The sequence below is a fragment of the Carassius auratus genome, chromosome 47 (assembly GCF_003368295.1).
Source record: "Carassius auratus strain Wakin chromosome 47, ASM336829v1, whole genome shotgun sequence".
In the NCBI taxonomy this organism is placed as follows: Eukaryota; Metazoa; Chordata; class Actinopteri; order Cypriniformes; family Cyprinidae; genus Carassius; species Carassius auratus.
In genome coordinates, this window is record NC_039289.1 from 4,208,799 (window position 1) to 4,234,136 (window position 25,338).

General features: G+C 34.8%; 1 protein-coding gene and 1 pseudogene across 2 annotated transcripts; both read left to right on the top strand.

Annotated features, from left to right (window-relative positions):
- The first annotated feature begins 2,417 nt into the window (after positions 1-2,417).
- LOC113064829 (lipoprotein lipase-like) lies at positions 2,418-12,486 on the top strand. Of its 2 annotated transcripts, none has more exons than XM_026235782.1 (10): positions 2,418-2,435; positions 8,752-8,939; positions 9,024-9,203; positions 9,317-9,428; positions 9,534-9,767; positions 9,852-10,094; positions 10,258-10,378; positions 10,609-10,788; positions 10,874-10,981; positions 11,117-12,486. In XM_026235782.1, exons 2-10 carry the CDS (start codon positions 8,760-8,762, stop codon positions 11,166-11,168), a joined length of 1,410 nt encoding a protein of 469 aa, XP_026091567.1. In that variant the 5' UTR covers positions 2,418-2,435; positions 8,752-8,759; the 3' UTR covers positions 11,169-12,486. The 2 variants fall into 2 exon arrangements, with proteins under 2 accessions (XP_026091567.1, XP_026091566.1); XM_026235781.1 differs by lacking the exon at positions 2,418-2,435 and adding an exon at positions 7,466-7,715.
- A 1,765-nt stretch (positions 12,487-14,251) lies between these two features.
- On the top strand, positions 14,252-18,514 carry LOC113064533 (lipoprotein lipase-like; annotated as a pseudogene).
- Positions 18,515-25,338: the final 6,824 nt, after the last annotated feature.

The window sequence follows — 25,338 nt, forward strand, 5'->3', positions numbered from 1 at the left end:
CTACACTGAAAGCAAACTAATTTATTTCTATTCACTTCATACCTTGTTCAGTCAAGTCTGACATAAAGCAACACTTTATGCACACACTTGATTTAGAGTTGTTGAGACCCAAAGTGCTAAATGGTCATACTGTTGGGTTTAACTGCTTTGGCACTAAAAACTAGAGCAGACGTGCAGAATGTATCACTCTCCTCCGACTGGCTCTCTTAACTGCTATTGGAAACCAGCCATTCTCTTACACATTTGTGAATTACATATTAACAGTCATCTAGCTTCTTTTAAACTTGGTTTTCAGTTTTAATTTTGCTCATAAGTTCTCTTTAGGTTTACCTAAACAAATCCTTGAATTCCCGCCAAGCCACAAACCACAACTTGAGCATCAAGGTGGTAAAACTGCGAGACATGTTCAGCATGTACCTCAGACATACTCGCCTGTCAAACAGATGATTCACTCTCCACAACACCTGGATGAGCATTCTGAGAAGAGTTTCCAAAAACACCTGTGCTCCAGACAAACAGCTTCTCTGACGCCTGCTGCGTGTCATCGCTACATATGACATCATAGCAATACACAGTGTGCTCTGTCTTTGTTGGCCTCCCTTAGGCACTGACGTAATGAGATTTTGCTTTCGTTCAGCATTACTTATTCATGCCAGCCCTGTTGAGCTTTAAGGATGAAGGGAAGTATGAACGTGTGTCGTTATTGGGCAGTGCCCTATCATGGAAGAAGTTTAACGGACGAGTACAACACAAAGTGTACTTTATAAATTCAGCTAACGGACAAGAACATGTTATGAAAATTCCTTAATGCAGCAGACAGCAAAAAAATTACAGCAATGAAGTGAAAAGTCTAAGTTGTGGCAGGACTTATTATTTATTGACAAAAATAGTTGTAAAAATCTTTTGGAAAGTGTAAACTTGTGTAAAAAAAAAAATCTGAATTTTGTGGTGGGACTACCTATTATTTATCAACAAATAAATTATAATTTCTTGATAAGAACGTAAAAAGTAAGTAAAACGTCTTGTGTTCTATGGTAACAATAATTTTTAAGTCTTGTGAATATACTTTCGAAACTGTATTTTAACTTTCAAAACATTTAGTTTCCACTGAAAGTGGTTTATAAACACAGTTCTTTTGATAAAACTGAGGTAGCCTAAGTACTTTTCTTTAGTAATTAACATGCTTTAAATACTGGCCATAGGTATTAACATTCCTTTAAACTAAGCTTAAATTGATGGAATTTACATATGAGCTCAATAAGTAGTCTGCTATCATTACTAAAACATGTTGACATGCCAAAAGGGAGTAAACCACACTAAACACAAAAAGAAAATTCGCAAGGAGTGTCTCTTTTCTTACGGATGATCAACTAACTAAAATTAGTACCACTAACTTAACCACATTTTTCTGCTATGTGACAGTAGCCCAGCTATGTTTACAAAATAATATAGCTTTCCCTTTAACAAGCAAGCTTTTTTAACAATTATTGTAGCATATACAGTTAGCATGACAAAGTATTATGCAGTCGGTCTGTTTTTTCACTACTACAACTATTTGGATATCACTAAAGCCAAGATGGCATTCCATGTCATTCTATGTTGACACCTAAGTTTTAGGTCACTAAAAATGAACATTCACAAGCTTGTCAAGCCAAAGTAGCTTCTCCAAAACTAGCATGTACATATGCTTAACACACACACACACATTCATTTAACTTCCCTCTCAGCTGTTGATGTATTTGCATGCTTCTTTTAACTGCAGAATGATCTGTTCTGTGTGAAATGCAGGCATTCAGCTGGAGATAAGACAAGAGGAGATGACTGAGGGAGTAATTGTGAGTGACTGAGAGAGAAACAGAGGCAGAATATCACAGGCCCCTCCCACAGGAAACCCTAGCTCAGCTCAGCATGACCTTTTATGGTAAAAATTCCCCAAACCGCTGGCTGCATGTCTTGGGAATAGCTGTTATAAGATATAACTCGATTTAAAGAAACAAGAGCACAGAAAGTGCAGCCACAAGTTTGATTCTTTCAGTAGCAAAGAGAAAAGTGCCTGTTATTTAAAAGTGATTAAAACGTGACAGGAAAAACAACACTGCTATCTGTGATTATGTAGTTCACAATTCAATTTGCTTTACAAAGGTTTGGTATTAATTATAATTAAACGTTACATTCAGATTTATCCTCAAACGTTCCCACATGCTAGTCCATGTAAAAAAAAAACAAAATAAATTTTAGTTTATTTGAAACGCTCTGTCACTAACAGTTATGCAGACATTTACGACCGATTCTAACTGTACTAGCAAAAATCTTAAGTGCCCCCTTGTGGTATGTAAGGGTCTCTAGTTTGACCACAAACTGCCTTTCCATGTGCAAGAACGACTCTTGATCATATTTTCCTTCATGAAGGCCGATTCCGCCATCATGTGAACAAAGTAAGTGACTACATGATCTAATGCACTTAAAAAGGAAAAAAAATGTACTGCAACATGACAAATAGGCGTAACTGACAAAAAAAAAATTACAGAAACAACAAGTAGTTTGATTCCAAGTATGTAAAATCGTGCTGTTATAGCCGTTTTTCGCAAAAGGGGAACTTAATGCTTCATTGAGGTAATTAAGTAGGCCTAACTTGGGCTTGTTAATTAAGTAGTCCACTTTATTTGAAAATATGTAATAAATAAGTCATATTTCTGTCGGTGAGAGGTCCAAATGATAACGATGAAAACCTTGACTTCAGACTCTCTCTTTGTCCAACTAATGGCAGACAGGTGGAGCCACCATCGCCATTATTAGGCTACATGCAGCTGCATTCAGTGACATGACATGCTTAATGAAAAACATGAATAATCAGCTTGACTAAGTAATGGGGCTATTAAAGTAGACTCGCCAACATAAATCTCTTTCAAATCTGTCAACCTAATTCCAGAAGTTAGTCCATCCTGTTCCCAACTGAGCTCGCCGCTTGCATGCAAAGACATTCTTCCAGTTGCTCTGTTCTCTGAAAACAATCAGAGGTCCCTGCATCCTTCCTGAAGACACACGTTCAAACCAGAACAGTAACTGGTGTTCTTAGTGAAGTCTCTATCGGTCAAGAAACTCATGCACATGAAAGCTGCTGCATAAGATATGTCAAACTTTCAACGATTACTCACAAGATGTGCACACACACACACACACACACACAAACTTGTAGAGACAGGTTAATATCACAAGTGAAGGTATCTTCAGAGGTTTTTGGAGCCAAAAAGTGTACTCTGATGGGTACTCTGAAACTGCTGTATTCACACTCAATTTTTTTTAGTTTGTTTAAATGAACTGTTCAAACAAGGCAGTTAGCTCAAATGAATCAATAATGAGATTTTTAATGAATAACGACATTTGATTGTACGAATTGTAACCTTTTCCTCACAAAGCTATTAAAATGGTTTTAAAAGACTTCAAATATAGCATTCAAGCTATTTTTATTGTGTTTTACATATTTATTTTTTATTAATTGTGTCTATTCGGAAGCAAAGCCACCTTAATACGGACATTTACTGTGATCTTTTATTCTTTTTGTTTTTTTGTCCCTGGAATGACCCAAAATATTTCCCTAGAACGTTCACGTTAAGTTATATTAAAAAAAAGTATTTCAGAATTTTTCTTTTTTTTATGTTAACATTATACATTATATTAGAAAAGAAACAAACAAAAAAAAAAAACATTAAAATGTTTTTAAATTTGATAATTTTGCTAACAGGTTGAGAACATAATTTTTTGCTTTTGAACCATCTGAACTAAGCAGCAAGTAATGTAAAAAAAATGTTTTAGAGAAATGGTTCATGAACAATGTATAAATAACGTTTTTGGGTTAACATTTTGATAACATTATTAAAAATGTAATAACTTTTATCACACTTGTATAGATTTTTTTTATTTTAAAGTAGATTTTTCAAATAAACACTTAATTTATATATATATATATATATATATATATATATATATATATATATATATAATTATATATATATATATAATTTATTTTATTTATTTTTGTATTATTATTATTTTGTTTTGTTCCACCGTCTATGACTGGTGTGTTATGATTTGCATCAGATGCAAAAAAATAAATAAAAAATTCTAATGGGCGCCCAACAAAAATGCTCTAAACCGAGACTTTTCCGTGAGTAGTATAAAGGTTGCATTGATGTTGCAATTGCATGAAGCTTTCTCAAATACAGAGAAATTCTACTGAGAGTTATGGCAAAACATGCATGACATAGCTTCTCGTTTCGTGCTTTACGTAAGCCTACATACAACATGCATAACATATGTGGCATATGAAACAGAGATCTCTATGCTCTGGTGGGAACAATGGAGGATGTACAGCAAGAGTATCGTACTTAAATTCAAGCAAAACAACGAGGCTTATCTCACGCTGAGAGAAAGCCCTCATCATCACGTGACTGGAAGGTTTATAGTGTGTATTTGCTCTGTCAAAATGTCTAAACCCCTCCTGAATTAATCTAAATACATTGATTAAGTAGGACATTAGTAAAAACGAACATTTTGTTTTTAATCTTACGATATAGCAAAAATAATTTTTGGTGAAGTTTTTTTACTGAATGCTATAATTTTGCAGGTCTCTTTTTATTCAGATTTTAATTATTTAGGAATTTACTTGACTAAAGTATTACTAAAAAGTCTTAAAACATGTCCCTGGTTATGCATAAACACTGTTACCATTATATATATTCCATAACTTATTTAAATTCTTTTTTTTTTTTTATCTTATCTTTTTTGTGTGTTTGTCAGTAGAGGGCAATGTTAAAATGTGAACCATTTTATATGAGATGCACCTTGTAGTTTTACAACTTCAAGCACAATAAATGAAGATGCCAAAGTGGAATAACACATGCATTTGTTAAAATAATATATTAAAAAATCTGTATCTTTATGAATCTTACTTTAAAACCACTCTATTATTTTATAAAAACCCACCTTATTCATAAAATGACCAAAATTGGATTTTCATTGGTTTCCATGAATAACATCTGCCTGACAATTCATATTCATTCTGCATCAATATTTATCATAATTTGACATTTTGCATCTTCATTGGCCATAATTTCAACATGTCCTCCAATGAGTACTGCAAATGTAGTCTGCATTAAACATTCTATTAAAAAACGACTTCCAATTATGAATGTACAGAATGGATTAAAATAAATGCATACAAATATTATTTATTTATATTATGATTCTTTTTTAATTATTTTAATCATTTGACAGTCCTAATAATGTATATTTATTATTTTAAAGTAGTAATATTTTTTAGGTTTCATAGGTTTAACAAGACAAAATCTAAGTCTTACTATCCCTTTTGAGGGTTTAAGCAGACAGAGTTACAACATTCACAGCTGAAAGAGGCATTGGTTTCATGCCCACTGGGATCTGACTCTGCAATCCTAATGTTTCAGCATGAATGCAGCTAATGCAACTATCAAGAGGCTCATGCACTCGCCTTATTTATGTAACTGAAAAACTTTGCTAACCTCGAGATGGGAATGAAGGATAAGACTAAAGAGATGAAAGTCCTGGAAGTCACAGCCTTGACCAGATGGGTTTTATTTAGTGCTCTTGCAAACATTTAAAATAACTGTTACCATATAACTGTGTAAGATAAAAAGTGCAAATCTGTGAGTTTGATGTTGTTGTATTCAGTGCTACTATTTGCATTGCACTTCATACATGCAACAAATCTCATTTATTTAAACAATTGTAGTTAAATGTTCTCAAGCAAGTGCATAATATATCATACTGATATAGGCATTTACATTTACATCTTGGATGTCCTAAGGGTGAACTATTCGTTTAATGTGTGAATCAGTCATTGCAATGGTTTTTTCAGAAACTTTACACTTCAGGAAGCAGGTCTTCAAATTTTAGTAAGTCACATTTTTAAATGAACAGTGATTAATTTCTCTGTATTATTTCAGGATGAGATGTGATGTGACGTCTGCTCAATATTACATGTTGCAAAAAATCAATGGTTTACCAAAGAGTGGAACTTAGAACTTTAAATCACTGAATAAAAATGACTATTTAAAACCTACAGCACAGCAATATTGCATTTGTTTTGCTATTGTATCATTCATGGAAGCATGATCGCTTCAAATGCTTTCAAACATGTTGTTTTCTGGAAACTGTTTTGCCGGAGCAGTCGCATCCATTTTTAAATCTTTGTGAGAGCGATTTATTTTTTTGAGGAGGTTTGTTCATTATATATATATATAATTAGAAATGTGTAATCAAAAGAGTAAATGTTTAGAAGTGCTTAGATATTATGCACATGTAGGAGTGCGTTTATGAAAGGGCACATGCATGAGTTCTTGCTTTTATTTTTAGCATTAATCACTGAGTTGCATGTATTTGTTTATAGCACTTGCATCCAGATGAAGACAAACAAAAGAAATCCAGAGAAGTGCCAAAATATGACGTTCCAGAATTGCTCGGAAAAGTACAAGTTAGTACAGAGATATTTGATAGGCTATTTGTTTGTACCTGTATATATTTTTTCTCAGAAAAGCCAGTGATTTGCTAAAACATTTGAAAGTCTTGGCTGTCTGTCAGCTCACTGCTGTCTGGCCAATGGGACGCAGGGTGGCTAAACACGCCCACTGACCGTAAGTTGGCAAATAATCAAGCAGGTGTATTTAAGTTCATTCTGTGTGAACACAGTGTACAAATTTGGAATAAAAATATGATTTTAATTGGATGTAAAGTGCTGATCAAACAGTGTGGCCGATTTTATCAGTTGGTTGTGTTGACCTTGACTAGACTGTGATCAAACAGGAATGGTTTCCGTAAATCTGACCAGTCTACCAGAAATGTAGGAATGGTCAGATTTGAAAGGCAGGAATATTGCTTATATTTAATTAGTAAATAATAAAAAAACATAAAAAACATTAGAGAAAAATCTACCACATCTTTAACAGAAGTCCTTGATTCTTTTTAAGATTTAATAAAATACCTAATTACAGTCATGTAATTCTGTTTTTAACATTTTTTCGACACTTTTAATCAGTTATAGTTACTTTTAATTTGTGTACCTTTTTAATTAAGAATGACTTTAATTAAATTATTTAAAATTAAAAAGACTAATTTAAAAATATTTATCATAATTTATTAAGAATGACAAAATGACTTTGCAAAAAAAAAAAGAAGAAAGAAAGAAAGAAAGAAAGAAAGACCTTTTTCCTTTTTGAGAAATTGATTTGATTGTAGACTCTCAGGGGCCTCACTACTTCACAGTTTTGTAAGTGATGAGTTAGTGTGGGGGGGGGTTCCTGGCCTTTTATTGGTCATATCAGGCCTTACCCCACCCCTCTCGACCAATAGAATTTCTCTGATTTGCATGTGGTCCCGCACGGGAGGATAAAGGCGAGCTTGTAGCGGTACCGATTTAAAATCTTCAGAGACATTTTTGGCGCAGGGCATCTAAAGAAGCTGCTACTTCAACTGGAATATTAACCTGCTGTAACTCTGTAAATACCAGAAAACAACGACTTTTAGGCTTTATTTAATAAGTTGTTGCATCCGTTATCATTATAATTATATTAATATGAGGAGAGTAAGCAGCGCTTGTTTTATATATTGGTTTTTTGTCTACATTTCCTCGGGTTTTGCAACTAACGTTACGATTGAGCCACCGAGTGAATTTACCACTTTTGGTAAGTATAAGCTTATTTGTTTTATAAACAAGAGAATAAAACTTCATTATGTAGTTTAAAAGTGTTGTAGTTTCACGTTTCACGTTGCCTAACTTTTAATATTTTATTGGGGAAGTCGAATAATACAAATAAATAATAATAATTAAGTTTATTTATAAAGCACTTTACATAAAAAAAGTGCTAAGGCATAATAAAACAAGGCAATTTAAACTAAACAATGATTTTAGCATTAAAAGGTTTAAAAGAAATCTAAACATTAAAATTCATATAAATATATGATATTATACGATATAATGATATTCAAATAAATATCAATTTACTCAGATATCAGTAAGCGGTGTTACTGCACCAGTATGACCACTAAAGTTATGTTCGAAAAATGCCTTTTACTGCATTTTATATGTATACTTCATCTTTCTATTTTTGTACTTTTATATTTTTGTAAACTTTTATGTATCAGAAGATTTAATCATTTTTTAAATCATTTTTTATTGTTTTATTATTGGTTTTTATTATTATATTTGTTGGTTTTTTATTTTATTGAAGATAATGTTGGATTGTGCAAAATATTAGGATTTCACAAAGCAGTTTTCATATATACTGTATTTTTTATTTATACATTTTATACAGTTAAATATACATTTATATACTGTATTACTATGTCTCAAAAGGCCATGTTGGTTTGTAGACTTTTAACAACAGTAATTCAGGTCAGAAAGTTGTTTGAGACTGTCTTTATTGCAGAAAAGTCAGTTATGAGCACATATTGAAGGACTTACAGTGAAATGTTATTTTTAATGTATAGTCAGTCAAGCACTGGGAAAGGATCCAAGCTTGCAATTTGGAAATAATTCTTCATATACAAAATAAGGGAAAAGTATAAGCACATGCAAGATAAGCTGCTTTACAACTTCAATAATTAACATTTTTATAAGCCTCTTACAAGTAAAAAAAAAAAAAAAAAAAGCATTTAAGGTAAGCATGCAGAACGTACCTTGCTAGCTGTTAAACTCAATGTTGATATGGTTTTTAACAGATGACATCATGGAAAATGGCACAGAATGGATGACGGACTTCAGTGATATAGAGTCCAAGTTTTCCTTCAGGACCAGCGAAGAACCCGAAGAGGATCTGTGCTACATAGTTCCAGGTCAGCCCGAAACCATCAGAGAATGTAACTTCAATCCAGAAAACAAGACTTTCATAGTTATTCACGGATGGACGGTGAGTGTTTCTGCTACACTTGTTGACGATCTTGAATGAATGTGCAAAGCAGTCCAAACCATGACTCCAATGATTTCATCTCAGGTTACGGGTATGTTCGAAAGCTGGGTTCCCAAACTGGTAACAGCCCTGTATGAACGAGAGCCAACAGCCAACGTGATTGTGGTGGACTGGTTATCCCGCGCGCAACAACACTACCCTACATCAGCCGCCTACACCAAACTAGTGGGAAGGGACGTAGCCAAGTTTGTCAACTGGTTACAGGTATGTCGAACACTCAGAGATGGTTTGTTCTACATCAAGGTGAAGGGCATTTGGTGAAGGTACAGAGTTTGTTTTATTCAGTAAACTTTATCTTGTCTTGTTTCTTCATCCAGGCTGAGATTGACTATCCTTGGGAGAAGCTCCATCTGTTGGGCTACAGTCTTGGCGCTCATGTAGCAGGAATCACTGGTTTTCTAACCAAACATAAAGTTAACAGAATCACAGGTAACTTGATGTTGTTTCTTTAGGTGTCAGTTTTCTATTTTACCATTCTAGCCCTTAAATGCAAAGGCCAACCATTAAAATGGAGCAATCTTCTTGGATCTTCAGGCATGGATCCTGCTGGCCCTAGTTTTGAGTATGCAGATGCCCAAAGCACTCTTTCCCCCGATGATGCCCTTTTTGTGGACGTTCTTCACACCAACACCCGCGGTTCCCCAGATCGCAGCATTGGGATTCAGAGGCCAGTGGGCCACATTGACATCTACCCCAATGGAGGAACATTCCAACCCGGCTGTGACCTCCAGAACACCGTGTTTATGGTGGCCACCAGTGGTTTAAGAAGTATGTTCCCATTATCCTCCTATGACGTTCTTTGATTTCAAAATCACAAATACAAGCTTCTATGTTTTTCTTGGTTCTCCACAGACATGGATCAGATCGTGAAGTGCTCCCATGAGCGCTCCATTCACCTGTTCATCGACTCGCTGGTGAACCAGGAGCAAGAAAGTTTTGCTTACCGTTGCAGCTCCAAAGACATCTTCAACAAGGGCATGTGCCTCAGCTGCCGCAAGAACCGCTGCAACAAGGTCGGCTACGGAGTGAACAAAATCCGCACACGCAGGAGCAGCAAGATGTACATGAAGACCAGAGATGTTATGCCATATAAAGGTGAGAGGCACCAAAATGTATATATAAATTGGTTTTTATTTGTTTCTAGTGAAGTAAAGCAATAAATTGAAAATGTGTTTTAGATTTTTAAACATAAAACATCAATATTTTATTTTTAGTGTTTTTTAAAAAATCTGTTCTAAATATAATGATCTTTCCTCAGTTTTCCATTATCAAGTGAAGGTGCACTTCTTCGGCAAGACAAAATTAAGCTACACTGATCAGCCCATGAAGATCTCATTGTACGGAATCCACGGCGAGAAGGAAAATATGCCCTACATTATGTAAGCTAGTAGCATTTCCTGATGGATACGTTTCACATTCATTCAAAATTACCCAAAAATGCAACGTTAAGATGTTTACTAAGGAAGATTGAGAGACTTTTCTTTGGCTTCAGTGATTTTGTGACATTATGTAGTAAAATTCATGTCATGCAATTATTTTAGACCATGTTTTGCTTCAGACAGGACTCTGAGAACAGAGAAAGTGATAGAGATGGTTTTTGATTCCACAGGCCTACTTTGAACACAAATGCCACCCAGTCTTTCCTGCTTACTACGGATGCAGACATCGGAGAGCTAATGATGGTTAAACTATTCTGGGAGAAAGACACCCTCATCAGCTGGCCATGGTGGAACCCAGATACCTTCCACATCCGTAAACTACGCGTCAAATCAGGAGAAACTCAGTCGAAGTACGTTATTTTAATTTTTTTATTTTTTTAACTTTTAAAACTCGTGCAGAATTCAAAATGTATATATGTTTTATTTTTAATCTAGAATCATATTCAGAGCCAAAGAAGGTGAATTTTCCTACCTTTCCCGTGGAGGAGAGGCCGCGGTCTTCGTGAAAGACAAAGAAGCCCAGTCGAGCAGCAAAAACCAGAGGTAAATTTCCACTTTCTGTGCACCCGTCTGTTGACACGGCCCTCTAAAAGTGACCTTCCCTACTCAGTTATGTTCCTGTTTTATTTGTTGTGATGAGTTTTGTTTGACTAAACCCTTTCCACTTTACTCTGGCAGATTGCACAAGTTGAAGATGCATGGAAGTTCATTCAAACAGAGCACAGAGTAAAAACACACGTCATAATCCACCTCTTCTGTGATCTGGCAAAGAAACTGCCAGGGAAACTGGATTGGTAGATGCTAACCTCTCCCAAAAAATCAGACTAGTAACCTTCACCCAAATTCAGAAACACATCCTGCAAGAAACCACATCTTGAAAACATTGCTGCCATGCAGTTTTAAAACAAAACCATTTCTTCAGATGCCACTTGAGAGACTCATTGCAGGTCATCTTAGATCTGGCTAGACAATCTTTACTACGTCTTTAATCCATAAAAATGATAATCAAGTCTCTATGCAACATATTTATGCAAGTAATCAGTTCCAGTCTATCTAAAAATTACTTGCACTTAGTTAAAAGGATTGGCTAGTTCCCCACCAAAGAGACTCTTCTTTTGGAAAAAGATGCCACTTGAAACATGTTACTGTTTGTTTGATTTTTCAGTATTACTCTTGATAGTCCACTTAGAGACAAAATAACTAGGTTATTCAGCCGTTTGTTGGGGTATACTGTGAATTAGGTTTTGCCAAAGCAGTTTTCTAGCTATGCTAATCCTCTTTGCCTCAGTTACTGAAAGTAAAACTTTAAGATTCGTCTTTGTTTGCAACTGAAAATCAGTCTGAATGAATTGCTTTAACATAAATGGGACCAAATCCTCTGTTGAATCAAGATGAAGTGATAACTGTAAATATTTGTAATTACTATTATATATACTTACAAACAGCTCTTCATATGTCTACCTTTCTTTCATTTATTGGGTTATTGTGTCTGGCACAGGTCACTTTAAAGGCTTTGCCTCCCTTTGATTCAGTATTGTTTGGTAAAAGAGCAAAATCAACAAACAATGCTCCCACTTATATAGTTTTTTTTTTCTCACCTGTTCAATTCAGTTTTGTTTGGTAAAAGCAAAATTAACAAATTATTCTGCCACTTTTATTTTATTTCTCTTAACCCCCTTCATGGCAACTTTAGTTTACACATGAGCCAGCCAAGAAGTAAAACAAGATTCATTTGATCTGAGAAATGTTGACAGTTTTCCAGGCCTGACAGGGTTGACTACCCCACATAATAGCCACAAATACACCAAAACTGTTCATTTTTTCCTATTTATTATATGTATATATTTGTATATTAGGCACCTAATATATGTTTTCCATGTTTCTGAACTGTTCTTGCCTTTTCTTTTGAATTATGTAGCCTCTCTATTTTTATAAACAAAAGTTGACTGATTGAAGTCACTGGAAGGAAATGAAATGATCAGTTGTGATATTATGAATCTATATGCCATGCACTGTATGATGTTATTTTAATAAATATTGATACGGTATGCGAGTGCTTTGCATTTTTCATTTAAATCTTTATTTTATGCATTGAACAAATGACATGTCTGCATTAAATTAGAATGTTCTTAATATTTTAGGTCTTAAACTAATTCAAACTATTTTGAAATCTTGTAAATTTCACAGCATAAACAGAATTATGGAACTTGACTTATTTGGCAAGGCCTCAGTCTCTTCGGAAATGTGATGCTTAAATATATTTACATTTAATCTAATACAAATTCATTAAAAGACATCCACCTGTCATTGTTTTGCTCATGTTAGCTCCATTCATATGAGATTTTAGGTGAATGGAGCGTCATCCATTCACATAACAACAACATGTGTGTTGACTCACTCACATTGTTCAAAGGGAGAGCGACTCACGTGGAGCAACCTCGAATCAAAACACAAGGAGCTTGTTTTTTTTTTTTAGATCCACTCCCCTTTTTCGTGGAAGAACAAGTTCTTGTAATAAAAATACAGTAGAACATTCTGATACTTTCATTAACCTCCTGCAAGACTGTTGTGAAATTTCAGCATTGAATTTTTGGAATATTCTCTAATTCTGCCAGATCATCACATTAAGGAATAAAAACACATGATATGGAGATTAATCTGATTTTCATTTATCACTTTCTAATTCTTCTTAGAAATCATATTCGAGATCTGAGTTCTTGTATGGTGGACAATGGTTTCTAGAAGCATTTCCGTTTGCTTAAAAGCATGTGACATGATATTAGTCATGTTTTTGTTCTCTAAGAATATTTTGGATGAAAGCAGGAATTCTGGTGCATGGTCTTTGTTTTAACAAATGGAAGTAATGAACACAGTGCAGGCGTCATTGAGAGTTTTGGCAGGGTCTGAGTGTTACGGGATGACTATAGCACAATGCATGCAAAAGCTAAGAGCATTAAGGGTATTGGCACATAATAAGTTATGATTCTTTTTTTTCTCAAATGTCAAGTAAAGAGACTACTTCTCTCACCTCCATGCTGAGTATTAATGTTTTTCATGAATTCTAACGTAATGTCAATTTTCATGACATAACAGGCTGTGGCCACCAAAGGTCAGTTTGAAGTGGTCTAAAATTTGCCTGACCCATTCACATACACCAGCTTTAGATAAAAACTACAGACCTGTGCAGTTTCTCAGGAATATCTGAAGTGAAACAAATGCATGACATATTTATAAAAAGAAATGTAAAACATTGTTTTAAATAGAACAAGAAATAGAATGATAAATAGACTGACTGACAGAACGAAAGACAGACAGACAGACAGACAGACAGACAGACAGACAGACAGACAGACAGATAGATAGATAGATAGATAGATAGATAGATAGATAGATAGATAGATAGATAGATAGATAGATAGATAGATAGATAGATAGATAGATAGATAGATGTTCTCCAAAGGAAAAGGAGCAACGTGAACATTTTGCAAAACCTCTTCTTTTTTGCTCCATGATAGAAACAATACTACATGGATCTTAAATGATCTGAGGATAAGTAAATGAAAAATAATTTTCATATTTGCGTAAAAAGGTTAGTCTAAGCTGAAAACTGCGGTAAAGAACCTCGTGAGACACACAGCTCTCGACTAAGTCCTAAACAAATTTGTGGCCATATGAACCCGCCTGTGGGCTGAGACTAATGGTTCTTACTATTGCCGTTTAGAAACTTAACTGAAGTCTGAGGCTCAGATTTCATGACAGAGTATTCAAGCTGCACCAGGAGTTTGCGAATATTTTATTTTCTCAGTATATGTTATGGTAGGCAAAAAGGTAAAGGAGAACAAGCGCTCAAAGTTTACGCAGAAAAGACATGAACATTTTATCATTCCAATGCGTTTCGTGGCTCGTATTAAGCTTCACTGGTCTGTTGGTCGCTGATCTGGAGAAAGAAATCTTCTCGAGCGAACTCTTTGGGAAGATGTTTGAAATGTTTGTTGATGCGCCGTGAGAAACGCGTTATTTTATTTGGACGCGATGCGATTCTTTCATTTCTAATCGCTCCGTTTTCAAGTCCTACCGCGTATCCTGCATTTTTATGATGGTGGAATTGTAATATCCGGCATCTGTCTGAGCTATCAATCCATGAATTAGCCTACAGAAGCCGGCGGTGCACAATTATTTCTCATTTCTTCGAGTCAGCTGAATGCTGTGTTAGATGATGTTTTAAGCTGTTTTAACAGGACGATTCCTTAAAAGAACATTTCAAGTTAATATACTCATCACAAGGCATCGTGTGCAATTTGATATCGCGTCGATTAAAGGTGCGATAATAGTTTATAATTATAATAAGGATATTATGGCTCCGCCCACCAATTATGTCAGCTGAGATGAACTCTGGGAATATTTATTGTCCTCCCATAACCTGTTTTACTAAACATGCAAAGTATGTCACATCTTAAACGTAATTTTTATTTTTCCATATTTTATTTTATATTATGTATTTATTCTTTTTTACCTAAATATTACACTTTTATTATTATGTTTTAATAATAATGGACTAAAATCTCAATTAATGCCTTCTATTCAAATGTTATTTTTAATTTCAAGTTTTTCATAGGTTTTAATTATAATTAATAACAATAATTTAGAATAATTGGATTTTAATATTATATCTTAATATATCTGTACATCCACATTTTTATAATTATAAATTACAAAATGATTTTTTTATTACGTTTATAATTTTTACATTTTTATTTTTTATTTAAATAAAACATTTTGAATGACTAATGTCTTTATATTGATATTATATTTTAACATAACCAGTTTCTTAGATTTTTTTTTATAAAATAACATTTATTTTTTAATTATAAAAAAATATTGAACTTTTTATTTAAAGACACAGCTACAAATATTCAATAAATTCAGCTGATTCTGTTTAAAAGCTGTCCCATTTGTTGGAGTTAAATTAGCTCTTTTCCCCTAGGTAAGTGGATTGTTTGAGAGCTGGATTGAGAAACTGGTTGCTGCACTTTATAACTGGGAGAAGGATGCTAACGTCATTGTTGTGGACTGGTTGGACCTGGCGCAGAACTATTATGTAGTTGCAGCCCAAAACACGAAGATGGTGGGAAAAGAGATCGGACTCTTCATAGATTGGTCAAATCAAAATACACATACTGCTATTCTAGGTTTTTAATTTGCATTATTGTGCCCATATTGAATTCATAAGGAGTCTGCCAACGTTCCTCTGGAGAAGTTGCATCTTCTTGGCTACAGTCTTGGCGCCCATGTTGCAGGTTTTGCAGGAAGTCATGCAACCAATAAAGTTGGACGAATCACAGGTAGGTAAATTGGCATTCTTTTGGAAATAAATCTTAGAACAGGTCTTAAATACAACATATGGGACAATTTATTGCAGGTCTAGACCCAGCTGGACCAGACTTTGAAGGGGTCCACGCCCATGGACGGCTGTCCCCAGATGATGCCCATTTTGTAGATGTCCTTCAAACATTCACCCGAGGTTCTCTGGGTCTCAGTATCGGTATCGAGCAGTCGGTCGGCCATGTGGATATACCCTAATGGAGGAAGCTTCCAGCCTGGCTGCAATTTGAGAGGAGCTCTAGAGAAAATGGCCAGTATGGAATACTTGGTAAAGACCCTTATCTGGGAAATTCAGTTAAATTCAATTGTATTTGTATAGCACTTTTCACAATGACATCTATATGCTTTCTCACCATTTACACCAATATTTCCTAAATATTTCCAGAATATGTGGGAAGAGAATGCATACATGCACATGGGGCCACTGGTTGTTTAATTGTTTATTGTTGAAAGAAGACCGTAGCATCATAGAAATTTGACATAAGTTATTAAATATAAAAAAATATAAGTGTTTTAAAATATTAAATGTTAGAATTTTTAAATAAATACAATACAATGAATATAATAAATTATAACATATTTAAAATAAATTAAAAAAACAATTCTTATTTTTGATAAAATAAATACTAATTTATCATCAATCTGAACAACATTAAATGTAAAAAAAACTTTTATTCATAATATGCAGTCATTAAAATATATTAAAATTAATAAAATCAATATAAGTTAAAATATGAATGTTAAAATATTCACCTACATTTTTTATGAAAAATTAAAAATGTAAAAATAATCCAACTAATATATATATATATATATATATATATATATATATATATATATATATATATATATATATATTTTTTTTTTTTTTTTTTTTTTTTTTTTTTATAAAACTTCTAATTAATAATAAATGCTGATTTATCATAGCAATGCTATGAATTTTGCTATGAATAAAATATTGCATTTTGCACTGACACAAATTTTTTAACTTTCCCAAAGATGAAAAGAGATTAGTTGTGTATCAGGAGTAGGCAGTTTTGGCAACTTACTTCGAAACCTGCTACAACCTTTCTACAATTAAATCATAATTGATTTAAAATCATATGAATTATGTTATTATTAATACCCTTAGCCTTAAATAATGCCATAAGATGTGAGCATGAGAGGTCCGTCCACCTGTTCATCAACTCTGCTGAATGAGGAAGAAGCCAGCAGAGCGTACAGCTGTGGGAGCAATGACATGTTCGACCGTGGCATGTGCCTCCAGTGTCAGAAGAACCGCTGCAACACGGTGGGCTACGACGCCAGCAAAGTCCATAAGCCAAGAAGCGTCAAGATGTTCACCAAGACACGAGGCTCCATGCCATTCAGAGGTCAGTGTCACGTTTCAGATGAGGAATTCTTCAACCGTTATTTAAACTATAATTTTGTTGTGTTTTATTAATATGTCTATATAGTTTTTAGAAAGCTTTAGCGGGCATTTAGACAGTACCATTTTCATTTATATAACAATGGTGTTTCAACAAACGTATAAAACAAACTTTTGAAAATAATAATATACGTATGAGTATGTTATTGTCATTTAAATGTACCCTTACTTTTAAGTTTTGTTTGTTGTTGTTGTTGTTAGTGTTTTAGTCAATTTGGTACGAAAATTTGAAATGTTGCTTTGACACTTAGCTGAAATGACTTATGTTCTTCGTTTTAGTTAACAATAATAACCCTGGTTGGTCTTTTTTTTATTATCAGTTTTCCACTATCAGCTGAAAATCTACTTCTTTGGTAAACTAAATCAGTTAGCGATGGAGCCAGAACTGACGGTCTCACTTTACGGTACCAATGGCGAAGCAGAAGCTCTCAAGTTGAACATGTGAGTAATCAGTAATCATATCTTTTAAAGTAGCTAGCATACCATTCAAATTCTTTACTAACTTCATCAAGCAGACAGGAGAAGATCACAGCTAATAAAACATACTCATTCCTCGTGGTAAGCGAGAAGGACATTGGAGATCTTCTGATGCTGAAGTTTAAGTTGGAGGAGTCTTCATCCTCTTTACTCTCTCTGCTCTCCTCGTGGTGGTATGGAGATCCTACAAGTTCTGGCGTACGGGTCCATAAAATCAGAGTCAGAACCGGGGAGACACAAAAGAAGTATGTTTCTAACATTTTTACTAGATAGTGAACATAAAAAGCTTTGATATACTTCAGATTCACATTCCTAAACCATTTTTGCTTGGTGACTTCAATTAATTGGTCAATTAAAGTTCACACAGGTGTCCTAGCAGAGTAACAATAGGTGTAGTTTATCACATTAATGAACCACCAACATTCCACAACCAGAACATCATTTTGAACATATCTACTGTTTTATCCTTTCAAACTAATTTTCGTGAAATGTTTTGGTTGAAAAGTTTACTTTCGTTGCGGCCACTTGATTTGATGTTTTATTTTTCAAGCATTGACATTCACGCACTTTTAAGTGCTTTTACTCTTCATTTTTTAGAATTGTTTTGTGCTTGAAAGATCCACAAATGGGAAGTTCAGCTCAGGATGTGGTATTTGTGAAATGCAAGGAGCCATGGAGGCCTTTATCTAAAAGGTGACAACAGCATACTATAGTTAGACTAACATCTTCACATTTAACTACAAATATTTCTGATAACTGGTGTTTTCTTTGTTCCAACACAGGCTTAAACTGAAGATTTAGAAGTGATTTTTTAATGTAGCACTTCAACATATGTATTTATACAGGTGTTATTAATCTGCACTGACTTTACTGTGTTCAATATTTAATGTGTTGCTATGAATGTGATTCATGAAAATGGATTGTGAACGTTGGTACTAGGGTAAGCCATATGCTTGAAAAGCCTTGAAATGTGATTGATTGTATTCAATAATACTGGATTTTTAGTCATTAGTTAATTCATTTTATTATTATTTGTAACGATGCTTCTGGCTACCAGTATACATTGTTCAAGCATTGTCTTCATTTATCTGTTCTGTCTTTAAAATAATTTAAGTGTTTTGTACGAAATTATACATCATTATACATGAAATGACATTAACAAGTTAAAATTAGTGTTTCGAATCATCTTAATCAACAGAAAGCTGAAAGCTTTAAAGTTATATTTGTTTGGGCATTGCTACACTATTGGCGAAAAGCAATGGACCTTTACGTCTGCAAAACTTCACTAAAATGACGTCACATTAGAAGAATTCCAATGGCTCTTGTCTTGAGCACGTCCAGATGAAATATTATTAGGTAAAACACATTGGTTGATTTTTGACTGAATTATCTGTAAACATGGATGGTGTTTTTACGGCACGTTTTCTCTGAGGGGAATTTAAATACTTACATTAATAACTAAAACTTTAATGTTTTAGTATGTTGTTTGGGCAACAATTACAAAAAGAAAACATGTTAAAGCCCAAATAAATAATAACTGCAGTCATTTAATAATCTAAAAAAGTCATATGAACACATAAATGAAGCATCTACGTTTTGTTGAATGTTTTATTACTGGTACGTGTCTTTAATTAGATAATCGACTTACCCATGCATAAAAAATACTGCATAAACTTACTGTAACTGATATCCTTCTGAACCTGTGATTTCTGGAGGAAACAAATGTGCATAAATAACCATAGATAAGCCATTCACATGTTAACATATACTGTATTGTGCCATTCCCAAAAACATGCTGTCTATGTTAGATTTCCATGAATCTATAGCCATCTGTTGTCATTAACTATTTTGAGTTAATCCGGCTTTCTCAATGTAATGTTCTCGGATTTCTTTGAAGTAAACATAGGTGGACATTGTGTACAAAGTTACTGAGAGCACAATTATTTATAGTTGAAAAACTGTATTCAATTCTCAAATCAGCAATGGAGTCAAAATAACTTTGTAATGATCAATGGTGTGAGATACATGGCTGGAAGAGGCGAAGTAAACTCAAATCATGTTTGGACAGATGCAGTTGACTCAGCTGTGCATCTGGATAGCCTTTAATGTCAGTCAGATGTTTTGAACATTCATAAGTTGCCTCAAAGTAATGTTTTCTTGCTTTCAGGAAGTGTTTTTTGGCAGTTGGAAGGCCCCACGTGGAGAGATGTTTACCTGTCATCATCAATCTCAAGGGGCTGTCCAAAAACACAGTTAGGTCCGGCCATTACTGCTGAAATGGTGGAAATACCTAGAAGTATTGCCCACCAATATGCCTGCAAAAGAGAATATAGAAAAGTTTCAAATAATAGCAAAGTAGATACTAGAGCGTTTTTAGTTTGCTGTTATGCAGTTAGGGTGCTCTGAGTTGTTCCATATTGGTCCATTTGGTTTAGGTGCAAAAAATATCTATCCTTGGAAATATTTACAAATGTTAAAGCTACTGTAAGTCCTGCTACTTTACACAAGACTAGTGAGGCCATCTCTGCAGTAAAGGCAAAAAAGGAAGATGGTAGCATACTTTATTAAACCAAGTGCTTTCAACAAACCTTCATCCAACCAGCCAGGTCATCAAACTCAAAATCCAGTTTCAGGAAAGAATTCTTAAGCCTTGCAATTAGGCCATCTGCGTCTTGGATTCTGCACATTTTGAACCTGTCAAAGTAACCTTGGTTTCTATAGCAGGGCTCCCCAGGAAAGTAGTGCAAAAGAACTATGGAGAGAAAATCCCAAAGTAGAAAAATACAATTCTGATACGAGAACATGTGCACTCTACAATTTTATGGAGTAATAATATCAGTGCAAACAGTTCGCTAAAACAAATGGCTGTTTAAGCATCTAATTTATTCGGAGCAGTAAACACATTCTGTTGTGGTGGGACATTGTGGTTACCTCTCTGCTGGCAGCACAAGTGGCACTTCTCTATGTTGTCTCCCAGGCAGTCACATTGCATACAACGCGCAGAGAGACAGGCCACATTCCTGCGACATTAAGCCACAAGACACTAGTTAAAGAGGACATCATATCGTATGATAGGAAAATAGGCCAAATATACCCAATTTGCATGATTACTATGCTCATTAATATAATGATTCCATGTATTCAGTTCCCAATTAAATATCTTGATCATAATACGTCCGACAAAAGAAATCATTTTGGAAATCAACTTGTCATTGTTCTCCTCGAGAACAGTGTCACGCTTGAGGGAACATCTTTGCTACCAGTGATCTCCAGGCCTCCACAGTCAGGACCCTTGTCGTGCTCCCACATAATATTTGATGCATGAAGTAAAATGTAGATCAGGAGTCTCACACTAAAATTATCTGGGGGCTACAAGTTATTTGGTGTTCTCCATTGGGGACCAATTAAACAGTTGCAACAACAATTGTACAAGCATTTATTTTTAATACTATATAGTTATTGGCCCAATAAATACAAGTAATTTACTTGCTGCCATTAATTAATTTGTACATTTCCACATCTAGGAAGTAGTACCAGGTACAGAATATAAATTATGCAATTAAGTGCAGTGTTACTTTTCATTCACAAACTCTGCAGTACATTAAAGCTTCCAGAAATGAAATGAGATAAGTGGGCCAAAGGTCACTGCCCCCCTTTCCAATGCCTCCCCATAAATCTCAGGTGATATGGATCCCAAATTCAGTCTGGAAACTATGAGCCATGCTTGTCAGCCCTCCGCTGTCAAATGTGACTTAATGAGGAGGTGGACAGAGCAGAACTAATCTGCCAAAGAGCTCTAGGAAGTGTGAAGAGCTTGGCTGCTATTTGTGTTCTATAGTGTGACATGCTACGCAAAAGCCTGCAATAAAACAAAAATGAGCTAGCATTTGGCAACAGTGTAGCAGCATGCATTTTCAAAACAAATGATGCCAATCAAGATTGCATCCATATTTGGTCTGCAATCCCAGTGTTAATCATTCACACTAAAACACATCGGGTCACAATAATGTACATTGTATTTTAATATTGAACAAAGATTAAATTAATTCAGGACATTCATCTTGAGTTTAAATTCATATTTTAATTCAACAAACATGTTAGCTCCCTTGACTATAGGTTCAGGGTAAAGGTACTGTGTCTCCTGGAAATGGACGTGTCAGTTGGCCAAACTATCACATGTCATAGTTTACATACTGTAGAGAGGAACCCCTAGCCCCTAACCCCTCTAAGACTCCCTAGAGTATCCTTTTTTTATAGAAGCTCCTCTTGGTTTCAAGCTCATATAAAGCCAACAGACAATTTTACTGCTGATCACAAACAGCTGGCTTGTTTTGCACAACACTAGCCAATTTCATCATTGCTAATGTCTACTGGTGGGTGGAAAGAAGGGTTAGACTTATAGTTGGTCAAGATAGTTCGTCCATCAAAGTCCAAAGCCTTGGATAGATTTAAACCAGGCTGTGAACTCAGCTGTGAAAATCAGAAGTCAGGCTTATGGCTCCTCAGATTTGTGTTCAGACCCAAAACAATTCTCATTCACATTTTTTTTTATTCCTTTCAGTGGGAAACAAGAACCATACACTGAGGTTGGAGAAACTGGCTCAGATAAAACATATGTGAACGGTGGGTTTATAGAGGCTTTATGGTCATCACCTGTCCCTCATTATCTTCAATTTTGAAATTGCAGAGTCATTTTTCACTGTGGTTCAAATAATCCTAAACACAATTTTTCAAATGCAAATGTCAAAAAATTCCTAAAGGCAGCTAAGAAATATTCTACGCTTTGAAACTTTAAGGTCTTGCATAACATGTCTAAATGCCAATGATAATGGTGTTGTCCTGACAAACACATTAAAATAACTCTGTCAGCTATATTCAATTAGACAATGGAATATAAATGCATTAGATGGCAGAGCTTACTCATTCTGACTAGGAAGAGTGCCAAATTAAATGGTGAAACATTTACTCTGGTGTACTCTAGGTCACAGGCATCTTTACAGAATGTTGAGCTCTTTCTACAACATGCAAGGTGACCAGTATGGTGCCTGAGGGACATCGTTGCCTTTCACAGTTGCTATATCAGGCTCTTTTTCCACTAGACTTGCATGGAGCCATTTTTGTCACAGGGTTTTTAGGGCATGAGGCTGCTGGTTTGCACCACAACACAGTCATTTGAGAGCAGCCATCATTACTGTTCAAAATAATAAGTAAAAGTTTCAAAACAACCATAATAGTAGAAGATTAAGGAAATATAACACAACCTAACACTAGAGGAATATTTTAGACCAAAGCTTCCATAAGGGTTTATTGTGCCAGGCCAATAGACTGCTTAAGTAATGTTATTGTGTAAGACAACCTAGAAGTTTTCATCACCTTGTTCTCCTAAAATGAATTAATAAATAAAACCAAAATGATTTTTCAATTTTAAAAAATTTGAATTAATCTAATTGATCTTATGAACCACTGACAACTCCTTAATAACTGGTGTGTAAATAATGCTATACTTATTTTAGAAATGATAAATTGATCATTAATAAAGTATGGAAAGACAATTATTAAATACATTATAGATATGCTCTTAAATCAGGTATAAACCCTTTATATCTGTATTTATAAACTGCTTATAAATGTCTATTAATGCTTTATAAATGATGAATTAACTGTTTCCTAATGCTTAACTAATGATTAATAGCATGCAGTTATTATAAAGTGTTACCAAAAAATTAAATAAAAATAAATCTCTGTGACCAACAAAAGTTGGATTCTCAAGGATCGTCACATTTAGCTTGTGTTTCGCTAATGTGACCCCACCATTGCAAGTTTTGTTCATCATGATTAATCTTCAGAAATTAACACAACGTTTATGAAATTTGAAATGTAAATACAATTCCCAGAAGTAAAAACTAAGTGTAGGATATAAACAAACTACACCAGTCACATGACTTCAATGTCACCATCATTAAGCTTTCGACAATTCTTTGACTCTTCATTTAAACAACATTTTACATGAAAGTTTGAGTTAGAATTGTTTGCAAGATCGCAATCATAAACACAATGCAGTAAAATGGACTAGTGCGTAAATTTGAGCATTTTAGCATTATGATGTTTAATGTCCCAGACAAACTCTGTATTAGCCATTCAACCACTTGTTAGCAACTGCAGTTTTCAAGACAAGTAAAAGCTTTTAAAAACATACCACCTCTGTATTTATTATATCTTAGAACAAGATGTGAAAGTGAGCCACAACAAGCCCAGTCAAAGATAAGACCAAAAGACTTTGGGCTGTTGTAGGATTTACAGTTTGGCCAAAAGTTTAGCAAAGTTTAATCAAGACATCTGCAAGATGTTAGTGCTAGTATCTATCCAGTTTCTTGCCATGTTTGGGTGCAAAAGCGCTAAAAAGTCACAAAGTTATTGCTCCTTTTATGCTTGTCCAAAAAAGTCCTTAATTAAAAAGTTTAAACATAAGGCCCATCACACATGTAACTTAACGTAACGTTATACTGGATTAGCATGGGATTTAAATGCTAATGTGCATGAAGGAATGTGCTAATGTGCCTCTAATGAAATATCCTCAAGTGAGTGTTTCGCCATGCAGACAAATGCGGATAAAGGAATGCAGTTGTCCCAGTTTTTGTGGTGGGGAAAAGGTATAACATGCATACAGTAGCTCTCTGGTCACATGTCACCACTGCTATGGACTCACACCCCCTATCCTAGCCAAACACAGCAAACACTGCGGTCAATCCCATGGTGACATTCTAGGACCTCAGTTGGTGGCCTGCACCTCCACCTCCAAATGTTCAGTCTACTGGCCATATGAGATCCAAGTGACATTCACATACTGTAACCAAAATAAGGATAGGTTGCATTTACCAAGCACTACCTCTGTGAAAACGGACTGATCTGAGAGTCATTGTGGGTCAAAATCTAAGGAATGTGTTGTTGGATGAGGTAATTTCCCTGTAAAAAAAAAGACCAGGACTAAATCAGTGGTTTGATGGTTTGCTTGGTTTGTTTGCCCATATGCGAGGTCTTCTTGATTATGTAGGGACTGTAGAGTATGTCCCTTTTGTTCTATTTCTGTTTGTGTCTCTGTCCAAGAAGAGGAAGACCACTAGGTTCTTGCAGTCTAATTGGTGCCTATTTATTTGCACATTTTGCACACCTGCTCAAAATAAACAACCCTTTGGACCTCAACTTTGCTATTTATCCTCCTTGTGACTGCTCAGGTCATTAAAAGATTAAATGGTGCAATGCACAAATATCTGGTACATGAAAGTTGTAACTTGATGCCTATTTATGCCACACAACTATCTCAAGTTTTGGTGTCCACAGTGGGCTTCCTAACTAAATAGCTTAACCAGCAAGAGTTTCATTATAACACAGCATGACTATAAAAAAATTATGCTGGCCTAAGCTGGTCTTTTCAGACAAGTAGAAAAATGTATGAATCAATAAAGTCAGGAGATGTCCCATTTATAACATTCAGGATGTTGCAGATGTCCAGATTAAAGGGGAGCGACAGGTAAGGTCATTTCCTGTCATGCAGAGGAAGTTGCTAATGTGGAATGCAGCATTCATTGTGTCGCTGAGAAGATTGTTAATTACG